At 34.7% G+C, this 18,861-nt stretch overlaps 1 protein-coding gene across 1 annotated transcript in view; it reads right to left on the minus strand.

The window, feature by feature from the left end:
• Positions 1–18,861, minus strand: part of LRP1B (LDL receptor related protein 1B) — a 1,825,680-nt gene that overhangs the window by 333,854 nt on the left and 1,472,965 nt on the right. The window contains exon 42 of the mRNA XM_072789062.1: positions 583–772. Within this exon, the coding sequence (XP_072645163.1) occupies positions 583–772 (190 nt within the window). The remainder of the gene's footprint in view (positions 1–582; positions 773–18,861) is intronic.

Raw genomic sequence — 18,861 nt, forward strand, 5'->3', positions numbered from 1 at the left:
GTTCTCTCTATATCATGGCCTGAGCATTTCTTCTTGTCATGAAATCTTGGTAAGTATTATTATAAATGCCTGCACAATATATCATCAAACACATGTGAACAACTTAGACGATTGTCAAGTCTTTTGATAATAAAGCTTGCACACAAAGATTTATTGTTGTTTTCTCTATATTTTCTCTATATTTCAATTGGACAGACTCGTTAAAATTATTTAATTAGATTATAGAAATATCTTTTAGTTTTCAATACATATTAAAAGGTTTTTTTTCAGATTTATCATTTCAATCAGCTATGCATTAATGTCTTCTTCAAATACCTTTTCCAACACAGTATTGTTTCTATTTTCCCTTTCATCATTTACATTTGCTTTTGCTGCAATTCTCACGGAGTTGATAACTAGCATTTCATAAGTCTGAATTCTAACTATTCACATTAATGATGCTCTTATTAAAGAATTAGCTTCATGAATTGGGAAAGGAGAACTTTAAAGAAAACTTGTATTTTAAAAGTTAATTCATTTTAAAATTAACATAATTTTGATAATCTTTGACATATGAAGAAATAACAATTCACTGTTTCTTACTTTTGGCATTCATCCAGGGCAAGCACATGCGGGTGGTCATCCTCTGACATGGCAATGACAGCTTCTCTGTCAAATGCTCCTGGCCGAGTCTGGTCCACTGTGTGTCTGGTGATGGATGAGGTAGTGGAGCTGGTCCAGTATAGTGTATCCCAAGCTCTGTGATAGGCAAGTCCTTCAACAGAACCCACATCTGTTGGGGGAAGGAAAATGATACATTTACACTTTTATCTACAAAAGATATAGTACCTTAAATGCCTTTTCTGTCAAGAATGAATAAATGAATATATAAATATCCATATATTTACATGTTATTTTAACAATCATTTATTCAAAAACTCTCCAGAATAAAGACATAATTTTGGTGCCTGCAATTGATAGCTGATTACAGATAGAAAAACTGAGCTATGAACTGGTATAGTTGTCTGAAGAGCAGTTCTTGCAAAATCATGTCATTAAAACCTGAAACTTCTCACTCTCCCTCAAGAAAAAAATCTCAAATAAGCAATTGATTTTTATGTAAGAAAATGGTATCTCTTTTTTTCATATCTTAATCACTAACTCTCAAAAAGTCTGCAATAATTTAGAGATGCTTTTGAAAATCATATGTTACATAATCATAATGAACTTTATTTTGATACTATATCTGAAGACATCAAGGAAAAATAAACACATCAAAAACTACAACAATATTGAAAAGCCAAATCTAACACCACACTTCCAACTATCAAACAATGGTAGAGAATGTTTAATAAGTTATTGTAGCAAGTTCTTTGATTCTATTCAACTAATGTGATATAAAAATAAAAGAAAATGAAATTAAATACCAGCTAATGTATGCTTTAAATGTTGTCAGAGAAGATAAATGGTAGTACACAGATTCCAGTACATAAAAGTGACAATGTGGAAAACAAGAGAAATTATTTCTTAGAACTGTATTCCTAATTACTAGGATAACACAAGATAGATCTTTTTTTTTTTCAGAGGTGCTTTGAGTATCTTTTTTTAGTATAACCAAATTATTACAGTTTTCCTTTGTGTTGTCTATTTTCCTCAGAGTTATTACACTCAGGATGTTTAATTTCAGGAAGAGTATATATATATATATATATATATATACAGCTTTGGCAGTCATGCTAAGAAATTAGCATGATAACAGGCAGAGCTTTTCTACTGTTTTTCCTCTCAAAGAATCCCTGAAAGGAATTATTCAGCTATTCTAAAATTAGGCAGATAAAAAGGGTTATTTTCAGGTTTAAGATGGGTAAATATTTAGTTTCATGGTCAATCAATAGGATTTAGTGGGAGTGCAAAACAATATTAAAGTCTTTTAACTGGATTTCATTTATGTAAGTTTTGTCATTATTTTCTTCTACACAGAACAGAGAAAAATCCACTAACAATAAAATTATTAGCTACCATTTATTGGGCACTGTCTTTCTGCTAGGAATTGTGCTATTTTGCATGCATCAATATATTTGTAAAGTTACTCTATGAAGTTTGTTTTATTGTTCTTTTTTTTCCTAAGAAGAAAACTGAACCCCATGGTCACAGGACTGATAGAGTTAAAGATTATTAACACAGGTTCATCTGCTTCCAAAAGCCTGTATTCTTTAGCACTACCATTTAGAGATGGATTTATAGCCCCTATCACCTATTCTCAACTATACAAAGATGGAATCAAACAAATGACTCGTTGGTTTCAATTTGTCCGACTCTAGGTGAATTGGACAACCGGTAATTTACTCTGAGTGGCCTCCTCTCAAACATTCAGCAAAACAATATGTAAGAAATTAATGTGGGTAGGGAAACTTAGGCCAGAGATGATGAGGAAAATTATGAAATACAATCACAATAAAATCTGTTCAACTCCTTTTACATGAATCATGGTGTTCTTACTTGAGGTGAGGAAGTGGGAGGTTGATGATGTTTAAAGATGTTTTAATTATTAATTAAAAAAATTATCCATTCTGCTGTATTTTTTACACTTTCAAACCATGTCAGAAATGAAGCTAACTCTCTTATAGTAAGCAGCATTATGCTCCTTCACCATTCACAAACAGAATGAGAAATGGCATAGCTCTGGAAAAATCTACATAGATTCATCCACTCTCATTCTGTATCTTCCCCCTCTCTTGGCTTTGACAGATCTTCTTCAGAGCCACCTTTCCCCTGGCACACCTGGTATCACCATTGAGATGAAGCTGTCTTTTTCCATAGATGATATAGGTCCAGGTTTACTAGAATACATAATACACTTCATTGTCCAGGTACAATCTCTTACTTTATTTTTGTAATATAAAGTTACTGACAGTACACTTAATCATAATCTGATGTTATATTACAAAGTATTGCAGTAATGCATTTTTTTCTCAAAAAGATTCTCTCTATAAAAATTTTATTTGTCATTAATAGAGCCAATTAAAGACATCTATAAAATTAAAAATCATGAAAAATATCTTAGTTGAGATAAGACATTCATGTTATTTTTATGATTATTTCACACAATGTGGGTTCCTGTGTGTTTGTGTATGTATGTATATGTGTGTATATTTGAACATTAAGGTAGAATAAGAACTTTGAGTTACTTGTCTTGGCAAATAATTATGTAGTTTGAAAATTAAAGTAAAATGCCTATCTATCCAGTAAACTAGCCCTCAAATATTAAATAGAATTAAACATCTTTTGGAACTCATGGACTGAGAATGGGCATTATATATATATATATATATATATATATATATATATATATATATGATATATATCATATGTTATATGTTATATATGTTATATATATGTATAAAACACTGATATATATATATATATCACTTATTGGGCATTATCTTTCTGATATATATCAGTGTTATTTTTGCAACTCCATACTTATTGCCTCAGCAAAATAATTATATTGAAAGTGTGATGCACAACCAAGTAAAAATACTACCTTCCTATTCCATGCATTTATTTAAAAAAAAAAAAAAGTGAAAGAGGTCCCTTCCCTCAATCCTTCTTTGAGCTGGGAATTAGGTTTGGCTAAGCATGAATGAGGTCCCGATACGTTTTTGTAGAAGAGGAGGCCAGTTCATTAAAAAATACAAGGTAGGCAAGTAGCTCAGAACCATGGCTATATTTCATTTCCTGGATTCTAATTTCCACATAAATAAACAAGGAAATTGATCCTACCAGCCTGGCACACCAGTAACTACTCTGACAGCTACCCAGAAGACTTCATAGAGAACACACATTCATCTCATCACCACTCAAGAAGGGGCAACAGCTCCTTCTTGTCTTTATGGTGTTCAGGATAAGAGCTTACAGAATGGGAAAGGCAATGAAAGATTTTCTCGGGAGGCAGCTACAGGTACAAAACATTGCCATTCATCTGGCTGGAACAATAGTCACAGATTAAATCCTGTGGCAAAATTAACAGGAAGATAATATTTATTTTAAAGATGTGCTATAAAAAATAAAGATATGCTATAACTGCAAAGCATCATCATGGCCTCTCCTGTTGGAAGTATCGTATTCTCTTACTCATTGGCTTATTTACTAAAGCCATGAAGTATTAGAAGGTTTGTCATTTGAAATTGTATCAGTAGTATAAAGCACCCTAATTTTGTCTTCAGGATTTAAAGACAGAGAGCAGTTTTAATTTTCAACCCAGGTACTAAATGAAGGTATACAAATGGGTGATAAAACATAAAACATGTTTGATATTATCAGCCATCAAAGAAATGCAAATCAAAATCATACTTCACATCCATTATGATGACTGTAATTTTAAAAGAAAATAACAAGTTTTAGCAAAGATGTGGAAGATGTGAAACCCTCATACATTGCTGGTGGGAATATAAAATAGTGCAGCTGTGGAAAACAGTGTGGCAGTTTTTCAAATGTTAAATATATAATTACCATTTGACAAAACAATTCCACTAGTAGATCCATACTCAAGAGAAATGAAAATGTATACCTACATGGACACACACGTTCAATGCAATTTTATTCATAAAGGCCAAATGCAGAACTAGCCCAAATGTCAATCAGCTGCTGAATGGATGAATGGATTGTGGTATATCTATACAATGGAATATTTTTCAGCAATAAGAAAAAATGAAGTACTGATATAAACTAAAACATAAATGAATCATGAAAATAGTACACTAAGTACAAGAAGCCAGTCACATTAGACCACTTATTCTACAATTCCCTTTACATTACATCTTTAAAAGCATAAAATAGATCAGTGATTGGTTAGACAGCATGGGGCGGGAGAATAAAAAGTAATTGCTAATTGGTATGAGCTTTTCCTGAAGAGTGGGGTGTGGAAAATATTGTCAAATTGATGGTCATTATGGTTACACAACTCTGAAAATAGTAATAGACACTTTAAATGAGTGAAATGGTATATGGATGATCAAACGAGGAGCACTCTTGAAGGAAATGTATAAAATAATATGAGAATAAGCATCAATAAATTGGATACAATTTAGGGTCTAATTTAATAAACACTTACATTTCTATTATGAGTCTAGCCACAGGGTTGCTAGACATAGCATATGATGTCAGTGGACAAAAATGGGTGTTTTAATTTTGTTAGCCAGTGAGGATACTGATGTAGTTTTAGAATATAGGTGAGGTTTAGTGGGGGTGAGGTCCAGAGCCAACGACCAAGAAAGAATACTTGAGCTGTCTGTCCTTGGTGCAAAATGGTGGTTTTATTAAAGCACGGGGACAGGACCCGTGGGCAGGAAGAGGCGCTGCTTCGGGTTGGCTTGTGAGGGGTGGCTGATTATATACTTGGGAGTTGGGGAAGGTAAGGAAAAGGGAAATTTTCAAAAGAATTTTTGTATGCTAAAGAGGACCTAAAAAAAAAAAAAAGGACCTATGAGATATTAGAGGCCTTGTCATTGTCAAATTAAGGTTGTTTTTCCCTCTAGTAAAGCATTAACATTAAGATACTTGGGAGCTTCTTTCTGGAAGTTAGGTTATTGATAAGAATGCTTTTTTTCTTGCAAATCACTAAGACATTTTCTAAACTGAGGGAGACTCCTGTCTATAGGACTACGATGCCTATAAGTTAACTATTTGTTTTTCCTTTCCCTTAGCTTTATGGCAGCCAGGAGTGCCTGAGGAATGTCACACACATCCCACCTCTTGGGGGGTGAGGGGGTATTAGAGGAGTGTCAGCTTGTGCTTTGTCCTTGCTAGCCTTCTGTTCCTTCATCAGATACTGTAGGAAATTAAAATACCTGCTAGTTTCTCTTGAGTCTACCTTAACAAAATACTTTACAAATGATTAACTCTGTGGGTTATTTCCCTTTTCTAACTATTCAACTGATAAACTGATTCTAATAGATTTTAATGTAGATTGCTTACTATAAATTGGACTACCACCTTCTGGTTTGAAGACATTTTTGTTTTTACACTAATAAATAAAATAAAATGATTATCTAAAATCTTTCAGATATAGGCTTTCATTTTTATTTCCTCACACTATGTAAGGACATTAACAAATCACATACCTAATAGGTATCAGTAGAGGGTACTGGCCAGGGTAAGATCTGAACTTTCTGATATTCATTCAGATTGCAAATGGCCTACTAGAGACTGCCAAATATTGGAAATGGCAACCCTGATCACATCTAAACTACAGCAACAGCTTTTATCTGTACACTTTGCCCCAAATCTTTATGTTCTTATATTCTTGACTTTTAAAAACCTCAACATATTTTACTAGTCCAATTTACTAAAAACTAAAAAAAAAAAAAAAAAACAAAAAAAAACACACACACACACACACACAAAACTATATGATGGTTTACAGGTTTAAATAAGGGACAATTCTACTGGGAAGAAAGTATTGTTTTGTGACTAATTACCTGGAAAACAAAGGCTCTGCTGGAAAACTATTAAGAGTTCAGTAATATGGCAAGCATTAAATACATAAACCAAAACTAATAGCCTGATATTTACAAAAATAGCTATTCAATATGTAATGGAGAGAAGATGCCAATCCAAGTAGCCATTAAAGATGGGGTTCCAGTGAATGAACGTACCTAGGCAACTGCTCCATGTTTGACTACCTGAATTTGACCTTTCTTATGCCCAAGATATTATAAAAAATATCTTTCAAGAATGTGGTTATTTAACCTCAGGCCCTCATCCCTCTTGAGATACAACCCATTCAAAGGATTTGAACGGGTAATTGCTTTACATTACTCTTTTGTCCTCAAAAGAGTACTAAAACATGTTTTTCTTTCTAAAAACAAACTTGTTTGCAATCATGCAATCTATCTTGAACAAAGATAAGCATTCACTATTATCCCAAAAGTGGTTTTAATTAGCTGGAACCAGAATACCTCAACTATTTCCAAGTTAGAAGACAGTACCTGCTTTACGTTGCATAACAGAGCAGAACTATTTACTTGGGTTTGCCAGGGGGAAAAAAAAGAGGAATTATTTTCCCTAAGGGAGTATTGAAGCAAATTGAAACAGCTTGAAGCTTTTAGGTGACTGTATTTTTTTTTCCCTTTAATCTTGTATGTGTGTGTCTATGTGTGTGTGTGTTTTCAGGTTTAAAAACATTAAAGATCTTAGTTTCTACCTGAACTCAAAATTCAGCTGAAAATTTTATAAATTCAGACATGAATTTATAATAAAATCATTTTATAAATTAAAATTTATAAAATTTTATAAATTCAGACATGAAAGGCATTCAACAAATGCCTTTTCTTGTTTCACCACTAATGGAAGCAAAGAAATTCAAGCCATGAAAAAAATGAGCATATGGTTAATTATAGTTGTGTCGTTCCTCCAGGAGTAACTGGAGATAAGTACTGACTCAAGGAAGATTAAACTAACATCGGAATGCCTAGGGCTTCCAGGCAAAACATAAACTCCAAGGTTTTTAAAACACTCAAGTATGTCATACTTCGCCCTCCAGGGAAAGGCTGGGAGACCTTCTATGTACAGCCTTTCTTTGAGAGATATAATTAGAAAATCACTTGGAACCCATCCGCATTTCCTTTGTGAGAATGCAGTAAATCTTCAGGCCAAAGTTACCAACTGAAATATTCTTGAGAAGCAGGTGTCTCTACCTATTTCCAAGTGTCTGGATAAAATCCAACATTTTTCCCTTAATCAATCCATACAATACAAAATGGTCTCAACATCAATTCCTTTACACATCAATTCCTTTACAAACAGAACAGATAATAATTTTTTAATATCATATAAAAATAAAGGGAGGCCTTCTTATCCAAACTAAGATCCAGTTTCTCAAGATCCCATTAGATATGTGTTCCCGTGGTGTAAGGCCATCCTCACCTATTCATTGGTTACATAACTTTTGTAAATAATACTCTTCACAGAATAACAGAGGTAAGGCAGTGAGTGGCCAGTGACATTGTTGCACTAGGGTAAAGCTGGAACCCAACTGGACCAAGGGCAGAGCTGATTTACGGTAGATGATCTACTTGCCAAGAGACTATTACATACCCTGTCCTTAAGCTCTTAGGTCATAAAATCTCCAGTCTCAGAAAGAGGGAAAGACATGGTAATGTAAGCTGAATACCTATCTGTATAGATGTATTTAATTTTGATGGACAGTACAGAGAGACCTCTTGATATTGTGGAGAAAATGAGGCTTTGTCCTCATTCCTCTAGTCTTGTAAAAAAATAAAACTCTTTCATGCAACCCCTTTAAAAACTAATAAATTCAAAAAGATACTTATTTATAAATGATTACTACTTTACTTTTTCTTTCTATTATTTTTAATGGGCCACAGAAAGTGGTCTTTTTTTTTTCTGTAAGAAAAGATGAGAACTTTAAAAACACAGCTTTGAGAAAGGTATAGAGATGAGGGCTTTGGGTATCTATAAATAGTATAAATATACATGGTCCTTAAGAGAAGCATAACATTATATCCAGCTTGAGAGCTATCCTTTAGTGGCAAATTAATCATTTCATGGAAAGTACTTGATGTACATCTGTCAATTGTCCATGTTTGGTTAAATAATAAATGTGGTACGCACAATTAATCATACTGAACACATACATGTAGCTTCTGCTAAACTTAGGGCCTTCTAAGTTGAATCCAGTTAAGAGTAGTTACAATGTTGACTTCTGCACCAGAAGCCTAGCATTTTATTGAGCCAATAGCCTATGTATTTCTTCTCTTCTTCCTCCGTCCTCCTCCTCCTCTTTCTTCTCTTTTTCTTCCCCCTCCTCCTCCCCCTCATCCTCCTTGGCTTCTTCTTTTTCCTCCGTTCAGCATTGCCTTTCCTTCTTCAGATATCTCATCTAACATCACTGATAGCCACTCTTTTTTTAACATCACTTCACTTCTGATTCAGAGTCTCACTTACTCCTTCAGGATTCTCTCATCTTCTACAACAATTATCTCTTGCCTAATTCTGCCTTCTGCCTGTTTTTTTGCTTGCTTGTTTATTTTTATATGACCCTTTAGTTTGTGATTTCAGACCTCTGACTTGAATCAATGCCATCCCTTCTATGCCATTCTGTTTCACAGCAAAATTATCTGTTTTGGCTTCTTGGCTCCCTCTTATTGATGGATTTCTGTGGGGTAGAGTGGAGTGGAGGAAATGTTATTCCGGACATCCTTTGTGGCTCTGCCAGTTCTTGGCTTTTTTTTTTTTTTTTAAGATTTTATGTATTTATTCAGGAGAGACAGATGGGGGGGCGGGGCAGAGACACAGGCAGAGGGAGAAGCAGGCTCCATGCAGGGAGCCCAATGCCGGACTCGATCCCAGGACTCTAGGATCACGCTCTGGGCCAAAGGCAGGCACTAAACCTCTGAGCCACCCAGGGATTCCCCAGTTCTTGGCTTTTTAAAGCTACTGTATCAGATGACTGGTCTGAAACAAAGAAGACTCAGTACAAACTAACCTTCCATATTCTAATGTTAAATTTGTTTCTTTACCTATCATATGTAAGTAACTTGATACAATATCTATGTTTTTAGCTATATAGAAAAATTAAAATTAAATAATAATTATTTTCTGAATGATTATAATACTTAGAACAAATATATTTAAATAATAAATGAGATATTTTTAATGGCTTTAAAAAATCAAAAGTAACAATAAATTGTCTTGATTTTTAGATTCCAAGTCCCTTTTCCTTTTAAAAGCTTTTCATGTAGGGGTGCTTGGGCAGATAAATTGTTCAAGTGACTTACTCTTGGTTTTGGTTTAAATCAAGATCTCCTGGGTCCGAGGAGCCCCACCTCAGGCTCCATACTCAGTGGGGAGTCTGCTTGAAGTTTCTCTCCTTCTGCCCCTCCCCACGCTTGCATGTACATGCTCTCTATCTCAAATAAATAAATTTTAAAAATTAAAAATAAATCAAAAGCTTTTAATATATAATAGTTTGTTCTCTTCAGAAAAAAAAAATGAAGTAGTCATTTGTAGTAGTACAGAACAACTAAGCAAAGATATAAAGCAACATGTCTTTTTGAAGGGTTATCTTTTCAATAGTAATCCTAAGTGAAATGCTTCATAGTATTCAAACTCATATTTGAATTTGCCTTTCGGTATTAGAACATTTATTGTCAGGAATCCAATAAAAAGTTACAAGATTAACAAATTAAGAGATCTTTAAAAAATATAAAGAATCTAAATGTTTAAGTCTAATTGCAGATTTCATGAAGACATTAACAATTTGAGTATAAATTCATTTACACTATCAAGCGAATAAATTTAAGGGATCAATATCATAGTAATCTCCCATTTCATAATTTTTTGACTTATGAGGTGTTCCATTGTTAATATTTTAAATAGATACTATTATTCTTTGATGAAAGCACAAAATTAGATGGAAAAAATAAAATAGTGGAATCAATTAAATTAGGTACAGGATTTCCAAAGTATTTTGTATTGATATTAAAATTCATCAGAAACATTCCATAAGGAGGGCACATGATGCGATGAGCACTGAGTGTTATTCTATATGTTGACAAATTGTGTTTAAATAAAGTAAAATAAATAAAAGAAGAGAAATATATCCATAGATTCCCATCAAACCTACAGATCCATTTCCATTGTATTCTGCCCCCTACCTTTAAGAGAAATGAATGTCTTCCTAAAACAGGAAGTCCACTACTTGTGCTGTTTATCAAGGGCATTGGTCCCCTGCTCTTTCTTACAACATAAAGGTCTCCCATTTTACCAGATCATCTGACATCTTTTATAACTACCTTGAAACTACACTTTTTAAGATAGCCAGCAACTTCTCAATCGCTAAATCCAATGCACATTTTTTTCATCTTATCTAGTTACTTAGCAGTTGTTGACTGCCTTCCTCCTGAAACCCTTTCAAGAGTTATTCTTTGTTTGCTTGTCTGTTTGACATGTTCTTTCCCATCCTCTCCTATCTCACTGGCTATCTCTTTCCCAGAATCCTCTGCTAGCAACCCTTCCACCCAACCTCTAAAATACAGGTATTATCTAAGGTTTCATTTAGAGTCCTCTTCTTTTCAACTCTGTCCCCTATCTTATCTGATCTATTCCCATAGAAGCATCTATGTGCTTATGTATTCTTTTTCTTTGCCCCTTCCTATCTGTGTTCTTTTTGTCTGTCACCACATTGAAATAAGAGCAGGAAATATAAGTGGTTTGTTCTCAGTTGTATCCCCAACACTAAACAAAGTTCCAGGCACAGAAAAAGCAACTGAAAAAAATAAATAAATAAAAAGCAACTGAAATTATATGTGGAATAAATCAATATGAATTTCTACTACATTAATCCACTGAAGCCAGAATCTATGTATTCATATTTTAATTCTTATATGTGTAAGACCTAATATTTATATGTGTAAGACCTAATTCTTATATGTGTTAAGACCTAATATATATGTGTAAGACCTAGTTTTGAATCTCTGAAATATCACTTACCAGCTATACAACTATGGGCAATTCATTTAACTTTTCTATATTTTCATTTCCTCATTTGTAATGTGGGAATAATTATGGTACCAAATTCATAAGGCATTTGGGATGATTATATGAGTTAACATATGTAAAGGTTTAAAAATAGTGCCTAGTACAAAGGGCTAATATAAGTCAGCATTATTATTATTATTATTATTAATTGCATTGTTCTACACAAGGCTATAACCAATTATGCTTAGCAACATTAATGCCTGTTGAATAAATTATCATTTCCATTTTCTACAAGTAAAGTAGAAATGACAGTTGTTATAGGAGTAGGTTTCTAACTCTAAGAGAATACAATCTACATCTGTATATATAAAATTTTCTCTTTATTATAAGAAGTTGGTCTTCAGATTATCTATACTCATCCTTTAGAATAAGTTCAACCATGTAAACAACATAGTGTATCTTTGAGTCTTAGTATTGCTTGTAGGTTGATAATGTATTTGATAATCTTTTAGGTGGAAAAGGTATGAGACTACTGGAAAATTAAGCAATTAGAAAATATTAAATTTTTATATAAAAAGAAACAAGGATAGAGAGACATAGGAAAAGAAGTAAAGACTGAATAGAAGTGATTTCTTTTTTTTAAGATAAGCAGTTATGTAGCAGGAATGTAGAGAAAGGCTATTCCAGATGACAGGCATTGTGGAAAAGGGGCTTAATTCTCTATGGCCAAATTTTGCAAAGAAAAAGGATGGAAACTATTACTGGAAATAAAAAGGAACTTAAGAGACGTAAAGAAATATTTGATCTCTAGGAAATAATAGTGTTTTTGCCTTCAACACAATACAAAAAAATACTAAGAATTTTATTTAAATAAAGGGAGATTATTCTCCAATCCTTTAAAAACTGGGTGATATATTGAGAATATATTTGTTGCATATAATGCAAGATTATTTTGAAATACTATACATTGTATATAAACACAAAATTTTCTTTTAAAGATTTATTTATTTATTTTAGAGAAGGAGTGTGTGCACTAGCAGGGGATGGGCCGAGGGAGAGAATTTCAAGAAACTCCTTCCATCTCATGACCCATGAGATCATGACCTGAGCTGAAATAAGGAGTCAGATGCTTTACTGACTCAGACATTCAGGTGCACACAATATCAAAATACCATAATGCACCCCCCCCCAAAAAGCCATTTAGCCTGCCAACTAAAAATATCAATATGAAATACAGAGGCTCACCTTAGTAGATATCCCCCATTGAAAGGTGGTTTAATTAAATTAAATTGCTTTACACATGTTTAAATGGAGTGTAAGGTATATAAATATACACACATTTAACTAATGTTTAAAGTAAAATAACAATAGTATTGAATTCCCTGCAAATATCCCAATTACAAGCAAGGAGAATTATTTATTGAGTACTCACTATATCCTCAGCACCATAAAGAAGGAAATACATAAAAAGGAGGACACTAGAATCTACTAGAAGAAAACCTTTTTTTTTTGTCCCCCCTAACTTGCCAAAGTTAGTGGCAACTAACTAACTTGCCAATTAAATGCCAAATTACATAGTATAGATTATAAGAATTACAAAAATTCAGGGAGGTACATATGATTTTCTGAGCAAGTTTACATCATCACATTTCCTTAAGTCACACAAGCATTTATCTTCAAATTTCCACCTACTTTTTAATGAAATCATTTGAGTCTATGCAACTCATTTTTAAATTTTATATTTCTCACTAGCTTTAGTTTTTATAGTCTTCTCTGAATATGCTTTTAAAATGTCCCCACTTCCTACCCTCATTTCCATTGTCATCATCCTTAGTGACCTAACTTTATTTATCAGGGCTTTTATTTATTAATCCTTAGTATTTCTCAACTGCTATGACTTTCTCTACTCAATAGTTATCACATTCAACAATACCACTTCTGGGCTTCAATTTGGCTGTCATCCTCTCCCAACCCTTACCTTCTTATTTGTCAATGTTTTCATTATAACTGAACATAATGTTTGTACCCCAAAGTTTGAGTATGAAATCTGTCTTTCATCATACAATTAATCACTGTACTCAGACTATGATAGGTGGCCTACCAAAAATGATCAACATGGTCAACCAATTTAATGATATCTTTACTACTAGCCTCAATTTTTATGTTTTTCTCTCTTTCCTCTAAAGCTGGATCATTCTTCAACTAACTTTCTTGACTTCTCTTTAGAATATGGAAGATGATTGGAGGAAGAGGAAGAATTATGGACCAAATTAATCTAGTACAACTTTAGCTTGGCCTCTTGCTCTCCTTGGCACACATCAGTGACATCGTGGTGATTTATATGTCACCTTCACAGTGTCTCATTCTTTTATTTCTTCCCATAATTCTCTCCTTGCTTGACTTCCATAATTATGTACATTCTTGTCTCTCTCTCTTACAGCTCTCTCCTCCTATTTCCCATTATGAGTGATCCCCATGGCTCTTAGTGAACAGAAGACAGCTTATGACTTCAACTATAAAACACTATCTTATGACAGAGACTCTCTCTTAGCCAATCTCTTCTGAGCCCTCTTCTGGACTAGCCCTCAACCCTGGCCTTTAAAAACTTTAGACTTGGGCAGCCCACATGGCTCAGCAGTTTAGCGCAAACTTCAGCCTGAGGCCTCATCCTGGAGACCCAGGATTGGGTCCCACGTCAGGCTCCCTGCATAGAGCTGGCTTCTTCCTCTGCCTGTGTCTCTGTCTCTCTCTATGTGTCTCTCATGAATAAATAAATAATTTCTAAAAAAAAAAACAAAAAAAACTGTAGAATCTCAGCACAAATTATTTCATTCACTCCCTCTCCCCATGCTAAAGAACTAAACAAACACTAACCTCTTTTCCTACAGCTCAAAGGCAGCATCCTTAGAATGAACTAAATCCCCTTAAAGTGCCAGCTTGAGAAAGTTCAAGGGTGCCAAAAGAATTTACTGTATATTCTAACCAACACTTGCTAAGAGGCCCTGACCACTCCTTAGAGCATTTAATAAAAAGAGCCTTTTTTTTTTTAATAAAAAGAGAAGAATCCTTCTTCTGTCCCTTTTAATATATGTATCGCCTATAACTCAGGGATGTCATTCTCAAGGATGTGAAAGCTATTGGTTTGAAATGTAACTCTCAGGTAAAATAGGGACTATGCTTTTAGTCTCTGTAGGAGAATAGAATCTTAACTTTCATAATTGGCAGCAACAGACACAGCTGGCCTAATAGAATTTACAATGACCAACTCTGCAATTCTTCATTTTCTTTCCCCTGCTCACCCCACTCCTTATTCCCTCACTCTTCCTTTAAGCCACTCACTAATTCTGTACAAATCAGAGTTCAGTTAATCCTGGACTTTCTTACATTTTACAATAGAACATTATTGATTAAAAGATACTCTTACCACTTTAATGTATACCTGGCTTTGTTTATCTTTGGACTTCAAATCTGTATATTTAGTTCTATATTCTTCTAATTTCAGCATAAAATTTAGGAAATTTAAGCATACTTGCTGACTTTATGGAGTATTTTGTTTTTTTCCTTCTTAGTAGTAATATTCTCCTTTCAAAAGAAACCTCTTTATTATAAGTAACTAGATAAACCACTTACAGAAAGAGGTGAAGAGATGTCCTGAGGAACATATTTGAGGGTAAATCAGACTTTCTGTTTTTCCTTGTTGAAAAGAAGACCAGAGTATGACAGCTGAATTGCTTAGGGAAATAAAGTAGATTTTTTAGTGCTGTGTGATTGAAGAGAAGAAAAAGTTCTAAGGTAATAGCTGGAGAGAGAAACTTGAACAAGGAAATGCTAAGATCTAATTGGGAATTTGCTGTGTTGTGTTTAATGAAAACATGTTACATCTTTCTGCAAAATCTCCCATATAATATCTATTCCTTATTTAGGCTTCTTGACTGGAAACATTACTGGTGATATGACCTCAAGGAGAATGTAGGACAAGAGTCTAAAGCTGTGCATTTCCCATGTATTTCCCATGCATAGCTTTAGACTGTCATGCTTAGAATGTCTAAATTATGGTTGTAGATTTAGATCATGTTCTCTTACCATCTAGATTAAATAAACTTTAAAAAGAGATGCCAAAAATGCTTTTTTTTTTCCAGAAACTTTCTCCTTCCTATCAAAGTAAAATAAAATATCATAATGCTTTTCTCTTACTACTCCAATCACTGAAATCCTCATTTACACGGAAAGAATGTCCTCAGAGGGGTGCCTGGTAGCTCAGTTCCTAAGCATCTGCCTTCCATTCTCATCATGAGTTCAAGATCCTGGGATTGAGCCTGTTTTGGACTCTGTGTTCAGAGGGGAGTCTGCTCCTCCCTGTGCTCCTCCACCCATTTGTACTCTCTCTCTCTCTCTTTCTCAAATAAATAAAATCTTACAGAAAGAAAGAAAGGAAGAAAGGAAGTCCTCAGAAAATATCTTCTCAAGATGCCTTTCTCATATTGTCACTTCTCTCATCTCTTCCCACTTCTCCATTAACCCTATACTTCTATTTTCATACTTAAATTGCATAATAATAACTTTCATGTCTATTTCCCTAAGTAAGTCTCAAGCTCCTCAAAGATCCCTTATTATATGCAGAAGCACTGTCTTTCTGGAGTTGACCACTTAGAATACAAAATAGGCTGTATATTGTCTTAGTAATTAGTAATTTTTGTATGTCCAGAACCTTGTATTGATAGACAAATTCTCCAATAAAAGGCTCAAAAATTAATTTTTAAATTAAATGTAGAGCAAGTAAATGGGGATGGAGAATATGTGATTTTTTTTAAAAGACTTTATTTATTTTAGAGAGAAATAGAGAAAAGGGAGAGGTAGAGAGAGAGAATCTCCAAGCTGACTCCCTGCTAAGCATGGAGCCCCACTTGGGGCTAGATCCCAGAACCCTGAGATCATGACTTAACTCGAAATGAAGAGTTAGCTGCTTAATCAACTGAGCCACCCAGGCACACCAGAGAATACTGACTTTTAAACTTCTTCTTTACTAAAAAAATCTACTAAAAATTACCAAATTATTGTTTTAAAATCACTCAGTATAAACTTAAATCGATAAATGTAACCAACTCTCAAAACTGACTCTTAATTTCAGCTCAGGTCTTGATCTCAGGGTCTTGGCATCAGGGTTGTGAGTACAGGTTCGGTGTTGAGCTCCAAACTGGGTGTGGAGCCTATTTTTAAAATATATATATATTTTATAACGACTTAATAATACCATTTCCTTGGACCCATATTTTCCCTTTATATTATCAAAATTTAATAATATGCTGCGATATTCAGACACACTGATCTAACTAAAACATAAACCTTGTTGGATGAAAACAATTCACAACAATGGTTTGAGGCAGAATTACTTAAGAATGGGTTACTCATATTGTATTTTTTCTCATGTCTAATACTATTCTTCCCTGATTCCATTTTCTTCGTTCAAATATTAATGTGGCTACCTGTTGCTCTAGGAACACCCTCTTGCTCTCTCTGTTTCCCAGCTGATTGTAACTTAGTTAATTCTGGCAAATAGGTAATAAATGCGAGAGGTATATATCATTTCTAAGGTAAAGCAGGGAAGAGCAGGGTAAGTTCTCGATAATCTCTCTTGCCCTGCCAGAATGATCTCGGAAGCCGCTTGCTATGGTAGAGAGAACTGGGAGCACTCTACATTGCAGTCAATCCATGGGGGGAGAATTGCCTTGTGATGTCAGCAAACTCTCTTCAGACCTTGCATGAGCCAGAAATAAGTATGTTAAACTTAACACACACACACACACACACACACACACACACACACATCACTGAAACAGATCTTAAGAAAAGCATTCACATATCCAATTTTAAATGCAATCATAAAAACTTTCATGCTCTGACACTGTCAATTAAAATAATCTCTTTGTTCAATCTATTGCTGTAGTCTGATAGTGCCTATGCTATAAAAATCATTATTTAATCCTATTTAAATGAATTAAATCCTTTTAATTCATTTCTAAATTATAGATGTATTCAAGCAATCAATATCTGAGACTGCATGAACTGAAACCTAAGGATTTATCATTACAACCCATCTAAAGAATGATTTGATGTGGTTTCAAAATTTGTATGCTCATTTTTGAAGGTTGCATTTATAAATGATTCAGGTACAAATATTAAGAAATAATATCATTGCAAAAAATTGTCAACTCACTATTACTTTAAAAATTTGTTGCCAGAAAATTATTTTTACAAGCAACATTAAACTTTTTAGGAACCAAAATTCTATGCTCAAGAGTTTATGAAACACGTCCAACAGTTCTTTTATTTACACTATCAATTCATATATACTATGTCATGTCCTTTGGTTTCTTTCATTATTCAATGATCCCATTGAAGCTGCCTCAGCCCCTCTGGCTAACTTAGCAGTCTTTAAACTTTAGCAAATGCCCTGAGCCCACATGATTGATTAACTAACCTTCCTTTGTTTATCTATCGATCATGCATACTTTCCTAGAAATAACAGACCACTCTTGGAATCACAAAACAGGGACCAGATACCTTTTTACAACCTCTCCCTGGCCCCACAGAGCAATAAGGAAACAGACCCCCTGGCACAAGCACAAAATACTGAGACAACATAGCTGGCACCATCCAGTCTGTGTGATCAAGAAATGTTACAGACCACTGCACCCCCTGTGCTGATCAACTACCCTAAACACCTTTAAAAGCCCCTGGGCCAGCCAGAAACCTCAGAGATGGCCTTTGGACAAGAGTCCTCCTCTCCAGGTGGCAGGGCTCCTGAACAAAGCTCATATTCCTTCCCAATCAAAATTCGGTCTTGGGATCCCTGGGTGGCTCAGCGATCGGGTGTCTGCCTTCAGCCCAGCGCGTGATCCTGGGGTCTAGGGATCAAGCCCTGCTTCGGGCTCCTGCAAGGAGCCTGCTTCTCCCTCTGCCTGTGTCTCTGCATCTCTCATCCTCTCTGTCTCTCATGAATAAATCAATAAAATCTTAAAAAAAAAAAAAAAGTCAGTCTTAAGTGCCTTTTGAGCCACAGGCAGTTAAGCTTGGGATTCAGTAACGAAAAGTCTTGAGGAATTTGACCTGAAATTTAAAGAGAGACCAGCTGGAATGCTACACAGAGAAAAGATTTCACTTCTAATAATGTAGGAAGATTCAAAACTAAAAAAAGACTCAAAGGGGGAGGGTCTCCTGAAGGAGCCGGACTAAAGGGGGGCCCTGCGAGAGCCTCCGGGACAGGCAGGCAGGCCCAGCCCCCGGGAAGCGCCCTCCTCTCCCCGGAGGGAAAGGCCTCCAGGGCATCGGCAGGGGGTCGGGCAGGCCGGCAGGAGGGCGGGGGACCCCCAGGTCCCGGGG

The sequence above is a fragment of the Canis lupus genome, chromosome 20 (genome assembly GCF_048164855.1).
Source record: "Canis lupus baileyi chromosome 20, mCanLup2.hap1, whole genome shotgun sequence".
Lineage (NCBI taxonomy): Eukaryota > Metazoa > Chordata > Mammalia > Carnivora > Canidae > Canis > Canis lupus.